This window comes from Rattus norvegicus, chromosome 2 (assembly GCF_021556685.1).
Source record: "Rattus norvegicus strain SHRSP/BbbUtx chromosome 2, alternate assembly SHRSP_T2T, whole genome shotgun sequence".
NCBI lineage: Eukaryota > Metazoa > Chordata > Mammalia > Rodentia > Muridae > Rattus > Rattus norvegicus.
In genome coordinates, this window is record NC_141535.1 from 206931267 (window position 1) to 206951146 (window position 19880).

Sequence of the window (19880 nt, forward strand, 5' to 3'; positions counted from 1 at the left end):
CATTCTGTAGACCAGGCTAGCCTCAAATTCACAGAGATTGGCCTCTGCCATGTGAGTGCTGGGATTAAAGGCATGCACCTCTCGGCTTGGTGGTTTGTATTTATAACCCCAGCACTTAGGAGCCCAGGCAGGATTACCAAAAGCTTAAGGCTTACGCAAAGCTTGAACTTAGCCTGGCCTACAAAGGAATTTCCAGGACAGCCTGGGCTACAAAGTGAGACTCTATCTCAAATACAAAAACAAAAAAAAACCAAAAAACCCCAGAACCTAACACTACTACAAGTTTCCCACGTACCTAGGTGTGATAAAGACAAACTCCTACGTGATGCAAAGCGGACACAAGTGACATAAACATGAGGCTGTGCCTTTAAAGACATGATTTCCCATTTCCACAAGTGTAGCAACAGGAGGCAGAGCAGCCATATTTGATTAAACCTTGGAAGCAAAGGCTACAAGATGACCGAGTGACCCAGAAGAAAGAACCTGGCTCCCCATCACGACTGAGCTAACTCTAATCTGGAATCTGAAAGGAATAAATCCAGGGTTTTATTAAGTGTCTTAATGAGCTGCCTAGGCAGTATTCTAACTCTTATCATTGGTAGCATATGTGGTTTGCTAATTTGATATGAATACCATGGATGTCTAAGTCATTTTAAATACTGCCAGTTTTCAAGTGGTAAATATGGAGTTACTGAAATACATAGTTTTCACTGTAAACTTTGAAGCCTGGCTCCAAGTTACATACAGAAACATCACATTTTGGAAAGTGTCTTTTTAAAAACCCAACTTTATTTGCCATCTCTATTAGAGATTATCACCAATAGTGGTGAACTATATGCATATGCTTTTAAATAACTTCTTAATTTCTATGGTTACTTAGGAAAGACTTCATTAAACAACCACATGTCCTTAAATGACACCACCCACAACTCCCATTGTTGACATATGTAAAGAGGTGGTCACCAGACTTTCCACACTGCCATTTATATTCAGGTGGAAACATATGACCTATGTCCCTTTTATGTATCCTCCCATTTTTATAAGCATCAAGTACTTACACATTGACTATATGCTCACCTAACTATTTCCTTGGAAGTAAAAAGGTTTTATTCCATAAAATGGCTTTTAACTCTGAAGGCCTCTTAATTGTCTTTTTGATCTTTAGAATGAATGTTATATAAAGGGCTGGGGACATGGCTAAGAGGCAAACAGCTTGCTTAGTTTAGCATTTATGAGGGCCAGTAATCAATTTCTCATACTGCAAAGCATTACTACTTCTAACAATAATAATGTAAAGTGAAATTAAAATATTAAGAAATAAAATAGTAAGAATTTAATATTCACACTGAAATTGCCGAAGCTCATACCAGTATGATTGTAGACCACATCGGTAATACAAAGAATGTTCCACTCCCTCTTCAGCTTCTCTACTAGCTGCCCAACATCATCCCAGGTGTATCTTCTATTGGGCCTTGAGAAGTCAGGATTTAATTCTAACTGATCGGCAAGGGAATAGCATGACCTGGACAGTCCGAGAGCCTGCAGCGGGGTGAAGTGAATCATGTTGTAGCCTACAAGGGAGAAAACACAGACCACTGTATGAAAGAGCGAACACACAGCCTAGCTGAGTGTAACCATGCGCGTCCTCAGTACTCACCAGCAGTGAGACAGCCATGACTGGAAAAGGAACCCACGATAGGGTTCAGTGCCTGGATTTAGTAACGACTGCCTGCAAATCTACGCAAGCCTTCAGGCACTCACTGTCCTCATCTAGGAGAAGCGAGGGATGACATGAAGGCCGTGGTAGCCATCAGCACAGCCTTAGCCACTACCAGGTTCAACTGTAATTGCTGACAGCACAGAGCGGCTTGTACAGGCTTTCCTACAAGGGTAGTGCTTTAAATGTCCCACGGGACTTGCATTTATCATAGCTACACCAATGAGCTGTCATTCCCTTCTTCATAAAATATTTAGCTTGAAAGCAGAATGTTGACCTGGACATTGACAGGCTACTCTTACTTCAGAGGAAAACACAGCCTAGCTTCATTTTACTCTTGGCATGTCCAGTAGCATGTGCCTTTACGTAGAAAATGGATAATCAATATTGGCTAATAAAAACTATATAATGATACATTTTCCTTCACAATTTTTATTCATTTTCCTTTAATAATTTATTACTGACTTTCATGTGCCAAATAAAATCTTACAAATGACAATCATCTTATTTTATGACCAGTGTTCCTTTTGTTAACCTGACCAACATAATCTGGTATTTGTGGACATTGTAGATTTTTGTTATTGGTACATTAGTAAGCCAAATTAAAAAGGAGAAAGCCAGCCTTGGAGAACGGTATCACAGCAAACAAAGAAAAAACAAGCACCAACACTACCTGACTCCTTTGCCACCCGTAGTCGGCTTTCCCACTCATCAAAGGGTCCTAAACACTTTGCTAAAAATGTCTGCAGAGTAACACAATCCAAGGGTAGCACGTGATTATCAGCTCCAACTCGCAGAATAGGATCCACAACTATGTAACCTCCGCCACTTTTCTCCTGTCTAAGGAAAAATAAACCAAAACATTTTTAATTAGTCAGAGGGGAAAAGTCATTAACTCGATCTGATTCTCTCTGAAAGGTTAATTGCCCATTCAAACCCTTCCCTCCCTTTCATCCAGGGTCTCATGTAGCCCAGGCTATGTAGTTGAAGAAGATCCTGAAGTCCAGATCTTCCTGCCTCTGTATACCCAGGGATGGAATACAGGCACGTGCCACCACACATGGCTGAAATATGTTTATTTCTAAGTATATAGAAGTCATTTTACAAGGTTGCAACAAAACAACAAAACAGGTATTTTCTTCCTTCCTCCTTCCTTCTCTCCCTCCCTCCTTCCTTCCTTTCTGCCCTCCTTCCTCCCTTCCTTTCTTGCATGTGTTCATGTCTGTGAGTGTGTGGTATGCACACTTGGGAGCCTATGGAAGGCAGAAGAGGAAAATGGACCTCCTGGAGCTGGAGTTACAGAATGTTGTGATCCATCTCATGGGAAGGCTGGGAACCGAACTTGGGTCCTCAACAAGAGCAATTCAAGTTCTTCATCACTAATCTGGACCAGGTCCACAACAGGTATTTTGTGTCCTTTCTCACCTACTATATATCTAAATAGAGTAAAAAATGACATCCAGTAATATTGACTCATTAGAAAATAATATGATAATGTCTATCAGTAACAATACTATTCAAATAAATAGTATCCTATAAACCAATGGCAGGAAAACCTTGGAATTTTAACTTGAATCTGGAATGGGATCTATAATGACCCCAAAACTGAAGAATCACAGCCTAATTACATCCCAAAAAGCAGTGTAGTTGGGCAGTGGTGGTGCATGTCTTTACTCCCAGGACTCAAGAGGCAGAGGCAGGCAGATCTCCAAACCCTGTCTCAAAAGACAAAAAACAAAAAAAGAAAAACAAAAATAAAATGCGAGCACTGTGAGCACTGCACAGCCACTGCTCAGTCGGTAGCACGGTCAGATAACGAAAGTCACAGACTGCTAACTGGGCCTACCCTTGAAGGAAGTAGTACTGAAAAGACCCAGACTGCTGCAGGTGAACTTTACAGTATTTGTCCGAATCATCTTCTCTCTCTGTTGGGTTTTCCCAATCCAAGGAACGGAATTTTTCTCGATTAAATGCTTCTCCAGGAAATGGGTAATTTGTATAAACAGTAACAGCTTTTCCTTGTAAAGTTGGGCCTAATCGGAACTGTAGTTCAAATCCTAAACAAGAAGCACATTTGAATAAATTACTTTAATAAAGTAATTGAAGGACTTAACATTCAAACAGATGTTTAACTTAAAGCATTATAAAAACGTATGAATTTTCAAATATACTTAAGATAATCTGTCATACCTAATATTACTTTTGGAACTACTTGGCATTTTGATTTAGCTGAATTGTATATTTTAGCAAATATAATCAGTATTCCAGAACTGTCTCTCTGAGGCGTCCTCCTTCCCCCTTCCCTGGAACCTGATTCCTATTCACACAATTGTGAGCTGTACAGATTCTTTCCCAATGGTTGGCCCTAATCCCTCCACCATTCCGTTCTGAATCCCTCCTGTCAACCCTCAACCAACCACCCAGATGTGGTACCTGAGGAGAACTATTTCACAGACCAAAATGAAGAAAGTGAGACTCCACCAGAGAACAAGATTGTATGCAGAACTTGGGAAATGCCACAGGACAGCTTAGCACAGAAAAGCTCAGCAGACTGTAGTGTCCTAAAGAGTATTCTGGAAGCTTTGCAATACATCTTTACCCCTGCTCAAGCACAGTAGTGTGGCCTGACAACCTCCCCTGGGGATGGGAAGCACCAGCCTGCAGTATCTGTCGCCTTCCTTACAGAAGGACCCCACCACGGATGATCTAAAGCTACCAAACATTATCACGGGGCTCAGACCTGGGAAGGGATGTGTGCAGTGGATTCTTAATGAGTCTGTGTGCGGCAGCCACACACTACTGCCTCTATCCACCCATCTCACAAGTATTAAAGCTTTGTGGATCCTGAAAGTCAAGATATCCCCCGTTTTACCAAAGTTAGGCTGTTTCTATGAAAATATAGCTGAGACTTCTGAGTGACAACTATTGTATTATAAGAGGGAAAAAACACATGTTACAGTTAAAATTACAGTTTACACAACAGGGAAATTTATGTTTGTTTACATAATTACATAATTTAACATTCCTTTTCTGATATATCACTCCTTGCTCTCTTTCAAATTCATGGCCTTTTTTTCATTTTTTACACATGTATACATACACATATTCCTAAAAACATAAATACAGACTGCCCAGCCTGTATGATATTAATTGTACATATGTTTTTAGGGTTGATCACTGGGTACTGGATAACTGATTGGTATGCTTTTTTCTGAGGAAGACTTTTTCTCCTGCTCTCAGCATTTCTTAGTTGCCTGCAGTTCTCTCTGTAGGGCTGAGGCCTCGAGAACTTTTTTCCTCCCACACTGGCTTATCTATTGATGTCACCCTTGTTCAGCTCAGATTTGTTTACGATGATCAGAATGTGAGATTTATGACTATATCCATGCAAGTTTTACATATTGCTTATTGTGGTGGCATATGCTTGGAGTCCTAGCATTTGGGTGATAGAGTTGGTAGGATCAAGAGTTCAAGGTCATTCTTAGCTACAAAGCAATATCAAGGCCAGCCTGAGCTATGTGAGACCCATTAAAAAACAAAATGAAATGTATATATAGATGTATCTCAATTCATGATGGGCAAACACAACTGAAGAAGGTGGGGAAGGTTCTGAGTAGAACTCTTAAAGCTTAATGAACTTGCTTATTGAGAATGAATACACTGTTGGGTGTGGTGGTGCATGCCTTGTAGTGCATGAGGCAGGCAGATCTTTGTAAGTTCAAGGACAGCCTGGTTTACAGAATTCCAGGACAGCCATGGCTACATAGAGAAACCCTGTCTGAAAGAAAATTAAGAAAGAAAGAAAAGAAAAGAAAGACAAATAAAAGGAGAATATACTAGTAGTTATAATGTATATGAAACATGCAACAAAATTAATAAAAATCATACAATGAAAACCTATCCTGTAACAATGAATAAATCAGCTGACTCCTGAGATTTACATTCTTTCAAAATGTTTATATGTTTATCATGTATCATGAACCATGCCCACTAAAGTTGGAGAACTTAGTTGTCAAACCTATGAGTCTGTGTGCATACATGTTCCATGGCAGGGGGTTAGAGGACAACTTGCAAGAGTTAGTTATCTCCTTCCGCTGTGTGGATCGTGGACTGAATTCAGGTCATGGAGCTTGGTAGGAGGGGCCTTTACCAGGACCATCTCACTCACCTTGAGCTTCAGTTCTAGAGTGGTCGTCACCATAAGCAATGGACAGCAAATAAGTAAGAAAAGAAGATTATGCGGCAACAGGAGGATCCCTATGGTTTGCTATCCAGCTTGTCTAGCCAGATAGGTAAGCTCTGGGTTCAGTAAGACTACCTCCACATTTATACATGCATGCATACACACACACACACACACACACACACACACACACACACACACACACACACACACATGCACGCACATGCACAACCATTCTGGCATGAGGGATATAAGTCAGCCTGTAAAGTGCTTGCCATCCATGTGTGAGGACCCAAGTTTGATCCCGAGAATCCATATAAAAAGCTGGGCTTAGGCGCGCCCACTCTGTAATCCCAACATTGGGATAAAGGAGACAGAGGGCTCCTTGGCACCAGCCTAGCCTCACTGTCAGTCCCAGTCCAGTGAGGAATCTGTCTCTAAAAAGGAGACAGTCATCCTGAGGAACAATACCCAGGGTTAATCTTGCCTTCACATGAACATAAACAACCACACATACATGTACATCTGCATATGTTTGGACATCCATACGTACACATATACAGACATAAATATCATTCTGAAGAACAGCAGTGCATGTTCATATAGCCACAATTTCAACTGTCTTCATTTCTATTCTATTTGCTGTTCTGCATCAGTGACCTTTGATGCTAATTTGTTTTATAGTATCATGAACCACACCCACTTAAAATGCAGAATGTAGCTGCCAAACCTGTCGCTAAGACTGCTCTTACAGCTGATTCCGTCCTTCCGCATTGCCTCAGGCCACCCAATTTCCTGAGCATGATGGTGCCTTTGTTAGGATAATCAATAGCCTTAACTGTCCAGGAGAAAAGCAGAGCGGCCTGCCTCTCCTTTTGAATCAGCACAGGAGGTACATTACAAGGGAGGTGTGCTAAAGTTCAGCGCATGCCTAGTGAGCCGTACGTAGGGGTGCTCTTCCTGTGAGTGCACTGCTGGCATGACTTAGTGGTCCGCATCAACAACGGACACAGCCAAACATTCCCTGAAGCAAAAGCCTATCTTAGAGCAAGGCCTTTGGTGGCTTCAATTCTGACAGCCGAGGGAAGTGAGGAAGCTGCGGAGGGCAGTAGAAATTAGCTCATCTGACTTAAGAAGAGGAATTCACCTCTCCAATACAAAAATTCCACATTGAAACAGCAAATGCCAATGTAGAAGCTGCAGATCTGGTTCAGGTAACTTCCAAGAGTGGCCCCTAGACAAGGGATTTTTCAGTATAGCTGAGAGTCTTACATTAGAGCAAGATGGACAGAGGACTCCATAGCACCAGACAGGTAATGCCCAGCCCCAATGCTTCAGAGGACAGGCTGAGCCCCTCAGGAGTGGGGGTGCAGCTAGTGCCTGCAGGTGACTCTACAGGACTAGATGAAATCTACTTTTCCTATGATCTATAAACAACACGCCCAGGATGAGAGCTTACAGTAAGGCTTTCTGAGTATTTTAGTGCATTCTGATATCTACGTTCAGAAAAAAATGGGTCCTTTAAAACTATTAGAGTTTACTGACAATGAACTAGATCACCCAAGAGGGCAGGAAGAAACTTAAACTGAGACTAATGTCATGGGTGCTAATATAACTTGTTTAATGTCTGTAGCCTGAGGATGAAGGGGTAAAACTGACTGTCACATATTTACTATTTAAGGAATACAGTGTGTAAGACTACAGTGCCATCAATAGCAACGTGTCAGGTGGACTCCAGATGCCATTAACAGTATTTGTGACTCACGGTGGTGCTAACAATAACAATAACATGAACTGGGAAAGGTTGAGTTCACTCCTCACAGACAGCTGTGACAGTGTGAAGACTTTGGTAGAAAAATTAGATACAGAACAACAGTGTCTAAAGATATGCCTGGATTGTTACAGCTTTAGGATAAACGTTTAGGGAATGAAGTCTAAATTTTATTCATTTGTTTGTTTGTTTGAGTAAGGTCTTACTCTGTAGTTCTGGCTGCCCTAAAGTTACCAGTCCTGATCAGAGGCCAGTATCAAGTGGGCAGGGATCCTTTTGCTTCTGATGCCCCAGTGCTGCCAATGCAGGTTTTGCCATGAAAACAAAGGATTTAGATAGTCTGTAAATCCGCTGATAAAAGCACAGGGTTTGAGAAGACTGATGCCCATTTTGAAGGAAATTCTACTGTGGATAAGATGCTATCAATGGCACCTTTTGAATACCTTCTGGGAAGGGGTTGGGGATTTGGCTCAGTGGTAGAGTGCTTGTCTAGCAAGCACAAGGCCCTGGGTTTGGTCCCCAGCTCTGAAAAAAAAAAAAAAAAAAAAAAAGAAAAGAAAAAGAAATCCTTCTGGGAAAAAAGAATATGGCTAAAACAGAGTAAGAAGACAAATAGAAAATATATAGTATGATATTATCACAAATAGGTCACAACATTTTTCTGATACTTTTAAGATGTTCCTATCATTTTGTACTTGAGAAAATAATTGTAAAATTAAAGATGTATTAATAATGACATAGATTTAGAAAATAACTGCACAGAGGATTAAAACACCTGGGGTAGCACACACTGCACACTTGCACACCTTTATTCCTAGAACTCAGAAGGCTGAGGCAACCAGATCACAGTTTCATGGCCAACCTGGAAACTATGGAGTTCAAAGCCAGACTAGGCCACAGCATGAGATCCTGTCTTAAAAACAAAACAAAAGCTCTCTTGTGAGGGTAGGGGGAGGGCAGGAGGGAGGGAGGGAGGGAAGGGGAGAGGGAGAAAGGGGGGGGTAGGAAGGTGTACGTGTAATGTGTATATGTGTGTGCTCAGGTCAGCCAGGGCTAGGAACTGTCATCAGAAAAAAAAAAATCATCTCATAGCAAGATCCATCTCAATTAACAAATGAAATAAAAAATTACAATGTTTAAGATTATAAATTTCTACGTCTTTCTAAGAATAATTAAATTTATCACCAGGAAAAGTAGTAACATTTAGAACATGCACAGATATCAGAGGCATTGTTGATATTTAAACAACTTGTTTCTTAAGTTTATACAAATATTGCTTTAGTAATTACACAATGCTTCAGAGAAACTGTAGTACAAAGGTTAAAACTCACCTAGACTCTCTCAAACAGTATTTGGAGTAATGGGGGTATCTCTCTCGAGCATATTCTTCAAATACTGTGTGTATATGTGGTACTGTTCTTATAAACTGTGTAAATTAAGTAACCCCAAATCAAATGCAAAGTGGCTGAAACCTATTTTCCATATCCAATACCAATAACCTTACTTCAGCTCTAGGCAATCCAACACCCTGTTTGGCCTCCATGGGCACCAGGTATGCACAAAGTACACATATGTATACATGCAGACAAAATACTAATACATATAAAGCAGACACCATCAAGGAAACAATATAGCTGAATATTTATTACTTTTTAAAAGTTCACCATTTTTTAAAGATTTATTTTTAATTAGTTTACAATTTTAAGGTTATATTTTTTCATTTATTTATGTCTGAGTATTTCCTCTGCATATGTATATGTAAATTACATGCACTTTTGGTGCTCTCAGAGGTCAGAAGAAGGCATCGGATCCCTTAGAACTGGAATCACGGATAGCTTGTATGATCCTGTGTGTGCTAGGAATTGAACCTGGACTTCTGCAAGAGGAGCAAGTGCTCTCACCTCCTCAGACACCTCTCAGACTCTGGTTATCTGTAATATGTGTGTATATGTGCGTGGCTATATGCACGTATGAACACCAGTGTCCTCAGAGGCCAGATCTTCTGAAACTGGGGTGACGGGCAGTAATGTGGGCACTGAGAACCAAAGTTGTCTGTACAAGCAGGAAGCACAAGTCACCTCAGCCTTCTCCCCAACCCTGCAAGATTCACTATTTTTTAAAGTCTTACTTTAAATTTTGTAGTCATGTAATTTAAATATTACAAATTCTGCTTATGCTGGCAAATGGCTTAAATAGCCTCAACTATTTGAGCCTCAATACACACACACACACACACACACACACACACACACACACACACAAACACACACAACATACACATATACACATGCACATACACACACACATACACACACACACACGCACACACACACACACACACACACACACACACACACGCACACACACACACGTATCCAAACATAGATTTAAAAAAGGAGTTCTTGGTAATTATACATACTAAAACTTGACCTTAATTGTGAATTCCATTCGCCAATTATGTAGACTTTTGCTAAGATCTGGTTGGATAATATCTATTTTTCCTGACACTTAGTAATTATTTTTACAAGCTAATCTATATTTATACTTGGAAAACCAAGTGAAGTTTTTATTTACAAGAGATGAAATAGATTAGAAAATTTGTAAAGGTGGCAGGTATTCCCTTATATAGATAAAATCATGTAATAACAAAAGCATTTCTAAAGTAAATAATCAGAACGCTTGGCAATAATAAGGGAAACTACCTGGCTCAACACATTTCTACAAATAAAGTTTTACTGGAACACAAGCACACCACTTCGTTTATGTCTTGTCTGGCTGCTTTCGTGTCCCAGTGCAGAGTTGGTTAGCTACAGAAGAGCAGGGGATGGAAAAGCTCTAAAGGTCTCACACTTGCACAGCACAGGAAACCTGACTCTGCTCCACACTCAGCTTCAAAGCTCTCACTTGCATTGCCTCAGCAGTCACACAAAGTTTTGGGGTCTTTTCTAATGAGATTTTCTAAGTTTCACATGATAAAAGGCAGATAGAACTTCTAAAAAGGACAAATTTGAATGAGTAAGTTTCAAACCCTTCTAGCTCATCTTTAAGTCAGTCGATCTCACTGTCATGTCATGCCCCCTACCCCGACCCCACCATGCTTCCCTGACTTCTTGCTTTCTGTCTATGTCTTACTTACTATGTAGGCCAGGACTGACCTAGGACTCAACAGAGAGCCACCTGCCTCTGCCTTCTAAGTGCACCTTCATGCTTGGCTAGGTTCGACAATTTCTAAGACGTAAAAGCGATGTTCGTAGTTATTTCTCCTCTTGTTATAAAATTTTTGAAAGATTCTAACTTGTAAATTTTCATTTACTTTTTTTTGTGGGGTTAAGGATGGCATCTAGGGCCTTGAGCATGTTACATTAATGCTCTACTATGAAGCTACAACGTAAATCTGTATGATTTAAAACACTATGACTTATCCACTAGTTAGGTACAGGTGCAATTCAAGGAACACTACAACAAATAAGGAGGGGCCTGTGAGCTTCCATTAGACTATACCTTCTTCCTTTTTGTTTTCAATTCACTGACTGAGAGCATCAGTGTCCATTCATATGTTATCAAATTCAATTCTTTTCAAAGAAAGATGTTATCTTTTATTTCTCTATCCCAGTAGGGGATTAGGAAGTATCCCCAAAGCTCAAAGCCACTCTAAACTGCTCAGTCAAATCACTGAACCTGAGCAGGTTTTCTGTAGTACATGAAATACCTCTGCTAAAATTAGCTTAGGTCACAACAGTACACAGTGTGGCTATCTGGTTAACGTTAACACTAACAACGCTTTACTTGGACAGACAGAGACATCTTGTAGACAGCTAGCTAGGAGGATAAAGGATTAAATTACTACTGTAAACAAAAATTCCCCATTGGGCGTGGGTCGATGGCTTCAAGAAAGAAAGCTTCGCAGCTAGAGAGATGGCTCAGCAGGTAAAGTGCCTGTCCCCCTTACAGAAGACTTGGGCTCCCTGTCCAGCACCCACATCAGGCAGCGCACAACCGCACCTAATTCCAGTTTAAGGGACTCAATACCTTCTGGTCTTTGAGGGCACCTGCATATATATATGTGTATGCTGCACATAAACTCATGCCAGCCAGCAAACATACTCGTAAAATGAAAAATAAATCTTTTTTAAAAAAGAAAACATTTGCGAATGCACATTTTATTTAATTTTTGTTGATGTTAGGGTTTTTTTTGGTTGTTATTATTTATTCATTTATTTATTTTCAAGACAGGCTTTCTTTGTGTGGCCCTGGCTGTCCTAGAAGGTGTGTACCACCAAGCCTGGAATGCTTGACACCGAGCTTAACAAACCTGAGTTCCTTGTGGAATACCTCTGTGGAAGATGAGAGCCAATTCCCAAAAGCTCTTCTGCTCTCCATGCATTCTCACTGGCATGAGTGAGCCTGCAGTCACACACTTCCTTCTCCCCAACAGACACAGACACACACACACACCCCACACATGTTGCATATACATGTCACACAGTAATGATAAATATAGTAAAAACTGTAAATTGTAAATCGACCTATACAAAAGATGGAAGAATCAATTTCAGGCTTGAGGAATGCTAAATTTGTTCATTTTCTGATACACAATGAGACAAGGAAAACTAAAAGACTCTAATTTGATTAAAACAGATAATTACTTGGGACTTTTACTTGAGTCTGAGGAATCTATAGGATGTCAGTGTTGAAAATTATAACTGGTTCTTACAGAAAAAATAAAAGCTGAGAAGGGTTTGAGTCAAATATAAAAACCCAAATATCAGTGTTTTTCTTCACATTTAATTGTCACCAAGTCTATGAGTTTTCTTATTGTCTCCCTTTTCAACTCTGATACTGTTCAGTCTCATCTTTAACCTGGTATGACTGTTTGACTGTTTTCTTTATTTTCCTGTGTATAATGTATGTGCAGGTGTGTGCAGCTGAGAGTGCTTGCAGAAGCCATTGATTGACATCGGTTGTCTTCCATAATTCTTCTCTGTCTTAAGAGTAAAAAAATAAAGTAGATTTATTTATTTTTATTTTATGTGTATGTATGAGTGCTCACATGTATGTATGTGTTGTGTGTGTGTGTGTGTGTGTGTGTGTGTGTGTGTGACCCACAAAAACTAGAAGAGGGTGTTAGACACCCCAGAACTAGAGTTCCAGGAAGTTGTAAGTAGCCATGTGGGTGCAAGAGTGCAAGAGCTCTCAGCTACTGAGATCTCTCCAGTCATCCTTACTTTTCTGTTTGTTTGTTTGTTTGTTTGAGATGGGTCTCTCATTGAATATGGAGCTCACTGACTGGTCAGACTGGGTGGCCAGCAAGCCCCCTAGATCTACCTGTCTCTGAACCCCCAATGCTAGGATTCCAGGTACACCCAGCTCTTAGTGAGTGCTTGTCCAGCAGGCGCTTTATCCACTGAGCCATCCGCCCAGCCCAGTCACAATTTTTAAGGTGGAGAGGGGACAGGGTTTCACTGTGTAGCTCTGGTTGGCCTAGAACTCTATGTACACCACCAGGCTGGTCCAGAACTCACAGAGATGCACTTGCCTCTGCCTCCGAGTGCTGGCATTAAAGGTATGTAAATAGAATAGACAGGATTTTTTTAAAGGGTCTTCTCAATGATTTCTTATCCCAATGTTCCCTCTATTCAATATTTCTTTCACATCAAAAATTACCTTCTAAAAGAGCAGTTCTCAACCTGTTCATCACAAACCCTTTTGGGGTCGCATATTTTAGGTATCCTGCATAGCAGATATGTATATTACGATTCATAACATAACTAGCAAAATTACAGCTATGAAGCAGCAACAAAATAATTCCATGGTTAGGAGTCACCACAACATGAGGAACTGTGTCAAAGGGTCACAGGGTTAGGAAGGCTGAAAACCACTGATCTCAAAAAATATGATCACGAATTATTAAAAAAAAATGGATGGGTTTACTGGATTTACTTAGTGGTATAGACTGAACATTATTCTTTGAACTTTCGTTTTGTTTGGGTTTTTGGGTTTTTTTTTTTCAAGACAGAGTCTGTATAGCTTGTCCTGGAACTTGTTCTGTTGACTAAGCCATCTTTGAACTCAAACACCTGCTTGCCTCTATCTCCTGAGTGCTGAAATTAAACGTGTGTGCCACCACTGTCCAGCTGATACTATTCAGTTTGCCTCTTCAAGCAACTTAGAAGCTTTTCCAGTTTGGATTAGTTTTTGCTTGGGTTTAAGAATTAGTCTGGGGGCTGGAGAGATGACTCAGCAGTTAAGAACAATGACTGCTCTTCCAGAGGTCCTGAGTTCAGGAACCACATGGTGGCTCATAGCTATTTGTAGTGGGATCTGATGCCTTCTTCTGGTGTGTCTAAAGACAGCTACAGTGTACTCATATACAGAAAATAAACAAATGATTTTTAAAAGAATTAGTTAGTGGATATTTATTAAGTGTTACGCATAGCTCTAAGTCTGTAAACTGTCCTGTCCTCACAAACCTCACTATTCCTAGCAAGCTTTAGCGGCTGCTTCATTGTTCAGCACTTAATTGCTCTGTGTCCACTGTGAACCTGGAGACCAAATCAAGGAGACAGTGAAAAACTACAGGAAGTCTTCACTAAGGCACTTTAACTGGATATTGAAAACACAGAATGAATGTTAAAGGTACAACAGATACAGAGGGATCTGACAGGAGTGGAGATGTAAGCACAGCACGAGAAAAGACACTTGAGATGGGAGTAAGCAGGACAGAATGTAGAACTCTAGATTCAGACACTAAAGGCAGGGAACAGAGAGATTCAGTCTTGGCAGGAAAAAGTGCAGTCCCATTCAGAATGTCTTGGAAGCAGGCAGAGGTCCCATAGATCAAAAGGGAAAAGACTGAATAAGAAGATGATTTAGACTCTCACATTTGGTTAGATGGAAGAGACAAACAGGGAGGGATATGAGAAAGAAATTGAGTTTAAAGAGAGATGACAAAGAGGTGACATCATAGGAAGATTCTAGCCTGCAAAAATATGAAGACAGAAGACATCACTAAGAATTGGTAAAGGGGGATGAGAGTATAGCCTAGCATAGCTACCCTATAACTAGTCTACAGAATAGTATCAGAACAAAGCTAAGCTCTGTGGAGTGGACTGAGAAGCAGAAAGACCAATACATTGTTGCTACTTACGACTCTATTGCTACAAAGCTCAACATTACTAGATTACAATCTTAAAACTAAACTCCACAGGAGAACAACATATATTTACAAGGAAATTAATACTTAAAAATTAATGAAATTTGTCCATTAATAGCTTGAATGAGTGAGTGAATGAATGAATGAAGGTTGCCTCCCTACCTTTGTCATTATATTTGATTTAAAAGCTTACAAGAAAAAGGTGACACTTGAGGCCATTATTTCAAAGAGGCCTCAGCAGAGAGGCAAGAGCCCAGATGGTGAGAACTCATGGTATCTGACGGTAGATGAACAGAGCAAGAAGGGAACCAGGCAGGTACTGGCCATTAACTGGAATGAGGAAGACAGAGCCTGAGAAGAGACACCAAAGTGACAGGAATACTGAAGACAGCAGAGAAGGGCAAACCAACACCAGAAAGTGCAGAGTCAGGAGAGCCAAGCTGGAGCCAGAACTCAGTGATCCAAAACCCCAAACAAACTTGGAAGACGAGGACCATTCAGCAGCAAGGCAACACAGTAGATGGTTTTTCAAAAACCTGACTTTTAAAACATTAAAGAAAAATTCTTCAAGATGTTTAACAATGTTCATTGAGTATATCCCAGAGGGCTGGTTTTTGTCCTTGTATTTTACAGCTTATATTTATAAATCATCAGTGGACTGTTTTCACACTGAATGTGAAGCATCTGTTAACACGTCTTACAGAACTACAAATTCATCTTTGATCTTACGTTTATTTACAGATTTTTGTGATGCTGGGGTTTGAACCCAAGACTTTGCTTGTATTAGGCAAGTATTATACCACTTAGCTAGAGCCCTAGTTCAGTTTAGTTTTTTAAACGATAGCTCAAATGTTCCAACATCACCTGATCAGATTTTCACTGTATTTGGCTTCATCTTCTACTCGCTTGAGAGGCTTCTGGTAGTGTAAGCAGGCTTACTGTGATTTCTGCTGTACTCTCTTACCAATGCTTAAGCTCAACAAATGAAAAGCCTGTGCTCTAAAAAGCCACCCCTCAGATATATGCAAAGCTAAATTCCATATGATTTCACAAGTTGTAACAATAAGTGCTATTACAAATAGCACGCTCGGTCTTCTAACTGCATATGTACTTACTACCACTTCTTTTTCTCCGTGGGTAGGGCCTGAATCCAGACTAGGCACAAGTTCTACCCATGAGGGACTTCCTATAACCTGTCCCTTAGGTGGTAGTCTGCCACAAAGTGAACTGTGCTATCACTGTGCTAACTGGAAAGATCTATTCTTAATCAACATAAACATTCATTACTCACCACTGATGTGGGACACAGTGCCAGTTTGGCACAAATCAAGATCTATGAAGTTTCATCTAACGTAAAGTTATTTTGGTGTGTGTCTGTGAGTTCTGCAAAGGGCTGAATCTAGAGCCTCATTTATGCTAAGCATGCATTCTATCACTGAGCTATGCCAGCCAACACCCAGTCTCTAATTTGAAGCTTAAAACAATCTAATAGAGTGTTAATGCATTAAAAGATATAAAAAGAACTCATCAAACAACTGGTGACTGACCTTGCTCAAGTCTGAAGAGGGTCTTCTCTAGCTTCTCCATTTCGTTCAATAGTAAAATTCGAATCTGCTTACTGTGTTCCATTTTGGCCTCTGGGGGATCTGAACTCTTTCCGTAGAATTAAAAGAACTCCGAAGTGGAATGAGTTACCCCTATAAAACAAAGTGGAGTTATTAGAAAAAAAGGAAATATGACCTAAAACTCTCCGGAGTTGACAGCGGCACTTACATGTCCTAGATATGGTTAAAGCCAAGAAGAGCAAAGAGAAAGAATGAAATCTTGTCAGTAAAGTCCGACAAGCAAGAAGTTTCTTCTCTCTTGGAGCAGAATAAGAAAGCCTGAAGCAAAGACGTAGAGTCTTACACTCTGATCAAAACAGAACAGACCAAAAAACCCCTTAAAACATTCTCAGAGAAAAGCAATGCATCCGCGAAAACCCTGGAGATCAGTGGCATAAATTCCGTCCCTGAGCCAGAGGGCCCTGTAAGCTCCAAATGGCACTGCACCCTCCAGGAGATCAGGCTGCTGAACAGGTGGAAGAGCGCCCCGTTCCCAAATTCGGGTCTGAAGCCACCAATAGGGAGGTGATTCGAGAGGGAAGCAGTTGCTGCCCCGGGAATAGCTGCGGCGGCATGCGATGTACAGAGCTGCTATAGATAGAAAGAATGCGCGTCCAGAGCCGGACGCATTCCAGACACTTACAAGCGGGATAGACGTGCGGCGTCGGGAGCGGGAGCCGGGTACAGCGGGAACGCGGGGCCGAGCGGCGGCACCCGGGAGGGCAGGGCGCCGTGAAGGGCACGGGGAGGGGAGCCGGGACCCAGGCCAAGAGACAGTGACAGGCCGGGGCCGCCGAGACTCCGCCCCCCGCGGCCGAAGGACTTGCGAGCTCCGCTGGGCCCCGGGACAAGCCCAGGGGGCGTGGCCCTGCCTCCCCGCCCACTTCCGGGAGCCTTCGCTCCCGCTAGCGCAGACAGCTAGTCTCGCGAGAGGTGGGCCAGGCGAGGGGATGACGGGGTCTGGGTTTGAGGGGGTCATTTCTCTGATGCACAATCACTTTTCCTTAAGTGAATTAAGGAGTGAAGATGAGCAGGGGTAATGTTCAGTTAGGGTTGTCCTTTTTGTAAAGAAAATGCAAGTTAGGAAAAACCAAGTTTCTTAAAATTCTCTGTGATGTTTGGCTTTGCTGTTAACTTGTGACAAACTAGACACTGGGAACACTGGACCTCAACTAAGGAATTGCCTCCATCAGACCGTCCTATGGACATGTGTTTGGGAGCATTTTCTTGTTTTATGGTTGCTGTGGGAGGAAAATAAGCATGGCCACACCTGGGCAGATGGTCCTTGATTCTGTAAGTTAACTGGCTGAACAAACCATGAGGAGCAAGCCATTAAGCTGCACTTCTCCATGGTCTCTGCTTGAGGTCCTGCCTCTGGGTCTTTTTTTGAGTTCCTGCTTTGACTTCCTCCAATAAAGCACTGTGACCAGGAAGTGTAAGCCAGATAAACACTTTCTTCCGTCAACTTGCTTTTGGTCAGGGTTTTATCACAGCAAACATGCTTTTTGTTTTTGCTTTTGTTACCATTGATTTAAAGATGAGGAAACAGTCCCCCAAAGGTTAAGTAACTTGTTTAAAGCCACTTAATGAACAACGGAGTGTATGCGATTTCAAGTGCGTTCTTGGTGTTTTCTGTTCAGTAAGCTCTTTATCTGAGGCTGACATTATTTCCTTGGCTTGATATCAATAAAGACTTGGTAAATTGGAGATTGAGTTTGCTTTCTAGCTTATAAAGGCATTCTGGTTCTTCTGTGAGTCATTTTAGGTTTTCCCCTTCAGGAAGTCCTCCTGCCCTATTCTTCCTTTGATGCTCCCTTAGGTGTCTCTTCTCCTGGGTTTCTAGGAAGTGCGGGGGCCAGAGTGTGCCCTCTGTGAACTGGCTACAAACTCCTGCTTGACCATAAGATAGCTTGACCATAAGATACGCCAGTTTGAGACTTCCGGCTATACTAATCAACACAGCAGGTCTTCATATGGGGAGGGTTGAAGAATGGGAGCTGGTGACCCAGATACCACACTCTAGTGCTGTATGTTGGGTTTCTCTGATTTTTTTTTCTCTTTTAAACATAGATTAACCAAAGTGTTCTGATCCGTCTGAAAAAAGGAACATGGCCGCAGCTCTGACTTTTTAATCTGGTACAGATTCATCATGCTATCCTATGGCCAGCTGCTCCCCAGTGGACAGCTGTTCTCCAGGGCTCCCAAACTAGCCTTTCCCTTTGTCCCACCTCTAGCAAAACTCACATGGGACACCCAGTGTCTCAAGTAGATATGAGAGGTAAACCAGATTGAGAACATAAATTCCTTAAGCAGTGATTTATTCTTGTGAAGGTGCTTGAAGTTTTCAAGTGTTGTCAATTCCACTTTGGAGGTTTCATTTTGTGAAATAAAGGGAATATTAAATGATGGGCAGCTGCTTTGGTAAGAGATGCCTTGTAGGGCACTTTTACAAGTCATGTGGTAGGTTTTAAAATGAGAAGCCACAAGGACGAGCTATCTGTGAAGTTCTCGGAATGCCAAAGATTGCAGTCCACAGCATCGTAGTACCACATGCATGTTGATGGATGTTTGTCACATTTGCGGTGTCCTGTGTGTGCAGGCTCTATATATATATGCAACAATCTCACCTTGTAGCTGTCAGGAGAAAATCCTTAAGGACCTTCTAATAGACAATCTCAGTTTCTGTTAATCCTGCAGATGAGAGGAGAAAAACTGCTTACCCAAACCATGGACAGATTAATTAAAGCAAGCTTTCTTTTTGCACATGGGCTGTCTTCCCCTAACACAGAGTTCAGGAGATCAGCCCTGGATTCGGGGATGATACTGGTTTCCATACTCAGGAACAGGGAGGGTGTGGGAGTGATTTCTAAATGGGGGATTTGTCAGGCAAATAGGTGGGGTTACTCTTAGGTCAATGATGCTGTCCAGTGAGCTGGATGAAATGTCCTGGGACACGACAGATACAAAAGGTTACAGGAAGTTTCTTACTCTGAGAAGATGGGGTATTAGGGTAAATGTATTCTCAGGAAAAACGGAGACTAAGAACAACATTTAGATTAGTCAGTAAATATGTTTTTAAAAATATATAGAGAGAGGGCCTGAGGGAATGGCTCAGCTGTTATCAGCACTGGCTGTTCTTCCAGAGGATTTGGTTTTGTTCCCAGCACCCACATGGAGGCATACAACTGTCTGTAACTCCAGTCCCAAGGGATCTGACACCCTCTCTTGGCTTCAGTGGACACCAGGCACGCAACTGGATACACATATATACCTAGATACCTAGAGGTACACACACACATTTAAAAAAAAAGTCTAAAAAAAAGAAAAATAATTTTAAAAACTCCCAAGCACTAATACAACGAATTAGCTGAAGAGACTTGCAAACACCAGGACTTAGAGGTGTGCTTCGGTTTGGGTTGGTTTTTTTCCCCTCCCCATAAAAGATCTTTTAA

At 41.3% G+C, this 19880-nt stretch overlaps 1 protein-coding gene across 2 annotated transcripts in view; it reads right to left on the minus strand.

The window, feature by feature from the left end:
* Positions 1–17113, minus strand: part of Agl (amylo-alpha-1,6-glucosidase and 4-alpha-glucanotransferase) — a 56726-nt gene extending 39613 nt beyond the window's left edge. Inside the window, 5 exon segments of one of the 2 annotated variants that reach the window (NM_001108564.1) lie at positions 1368–1571; positions 2391–2557; positions 3564–3774; positions 16372–16521; positions 16598–17072. In NM_001108564.1, the coding sequence (NP_001102034.1) occupies positions 1368–1571; positions 2391–2557; positions 3564–3774; positions 16372–16453 (664 nt within the window). In that variant the 5' untranslated portion in view covers positions 16454–16521; positions 16598–17072. 2 annotated transcript variants of the gene reach the window in all.
* Between the last annotated feature and the right edge of the window lie 2767 nt (positions 17114–19880).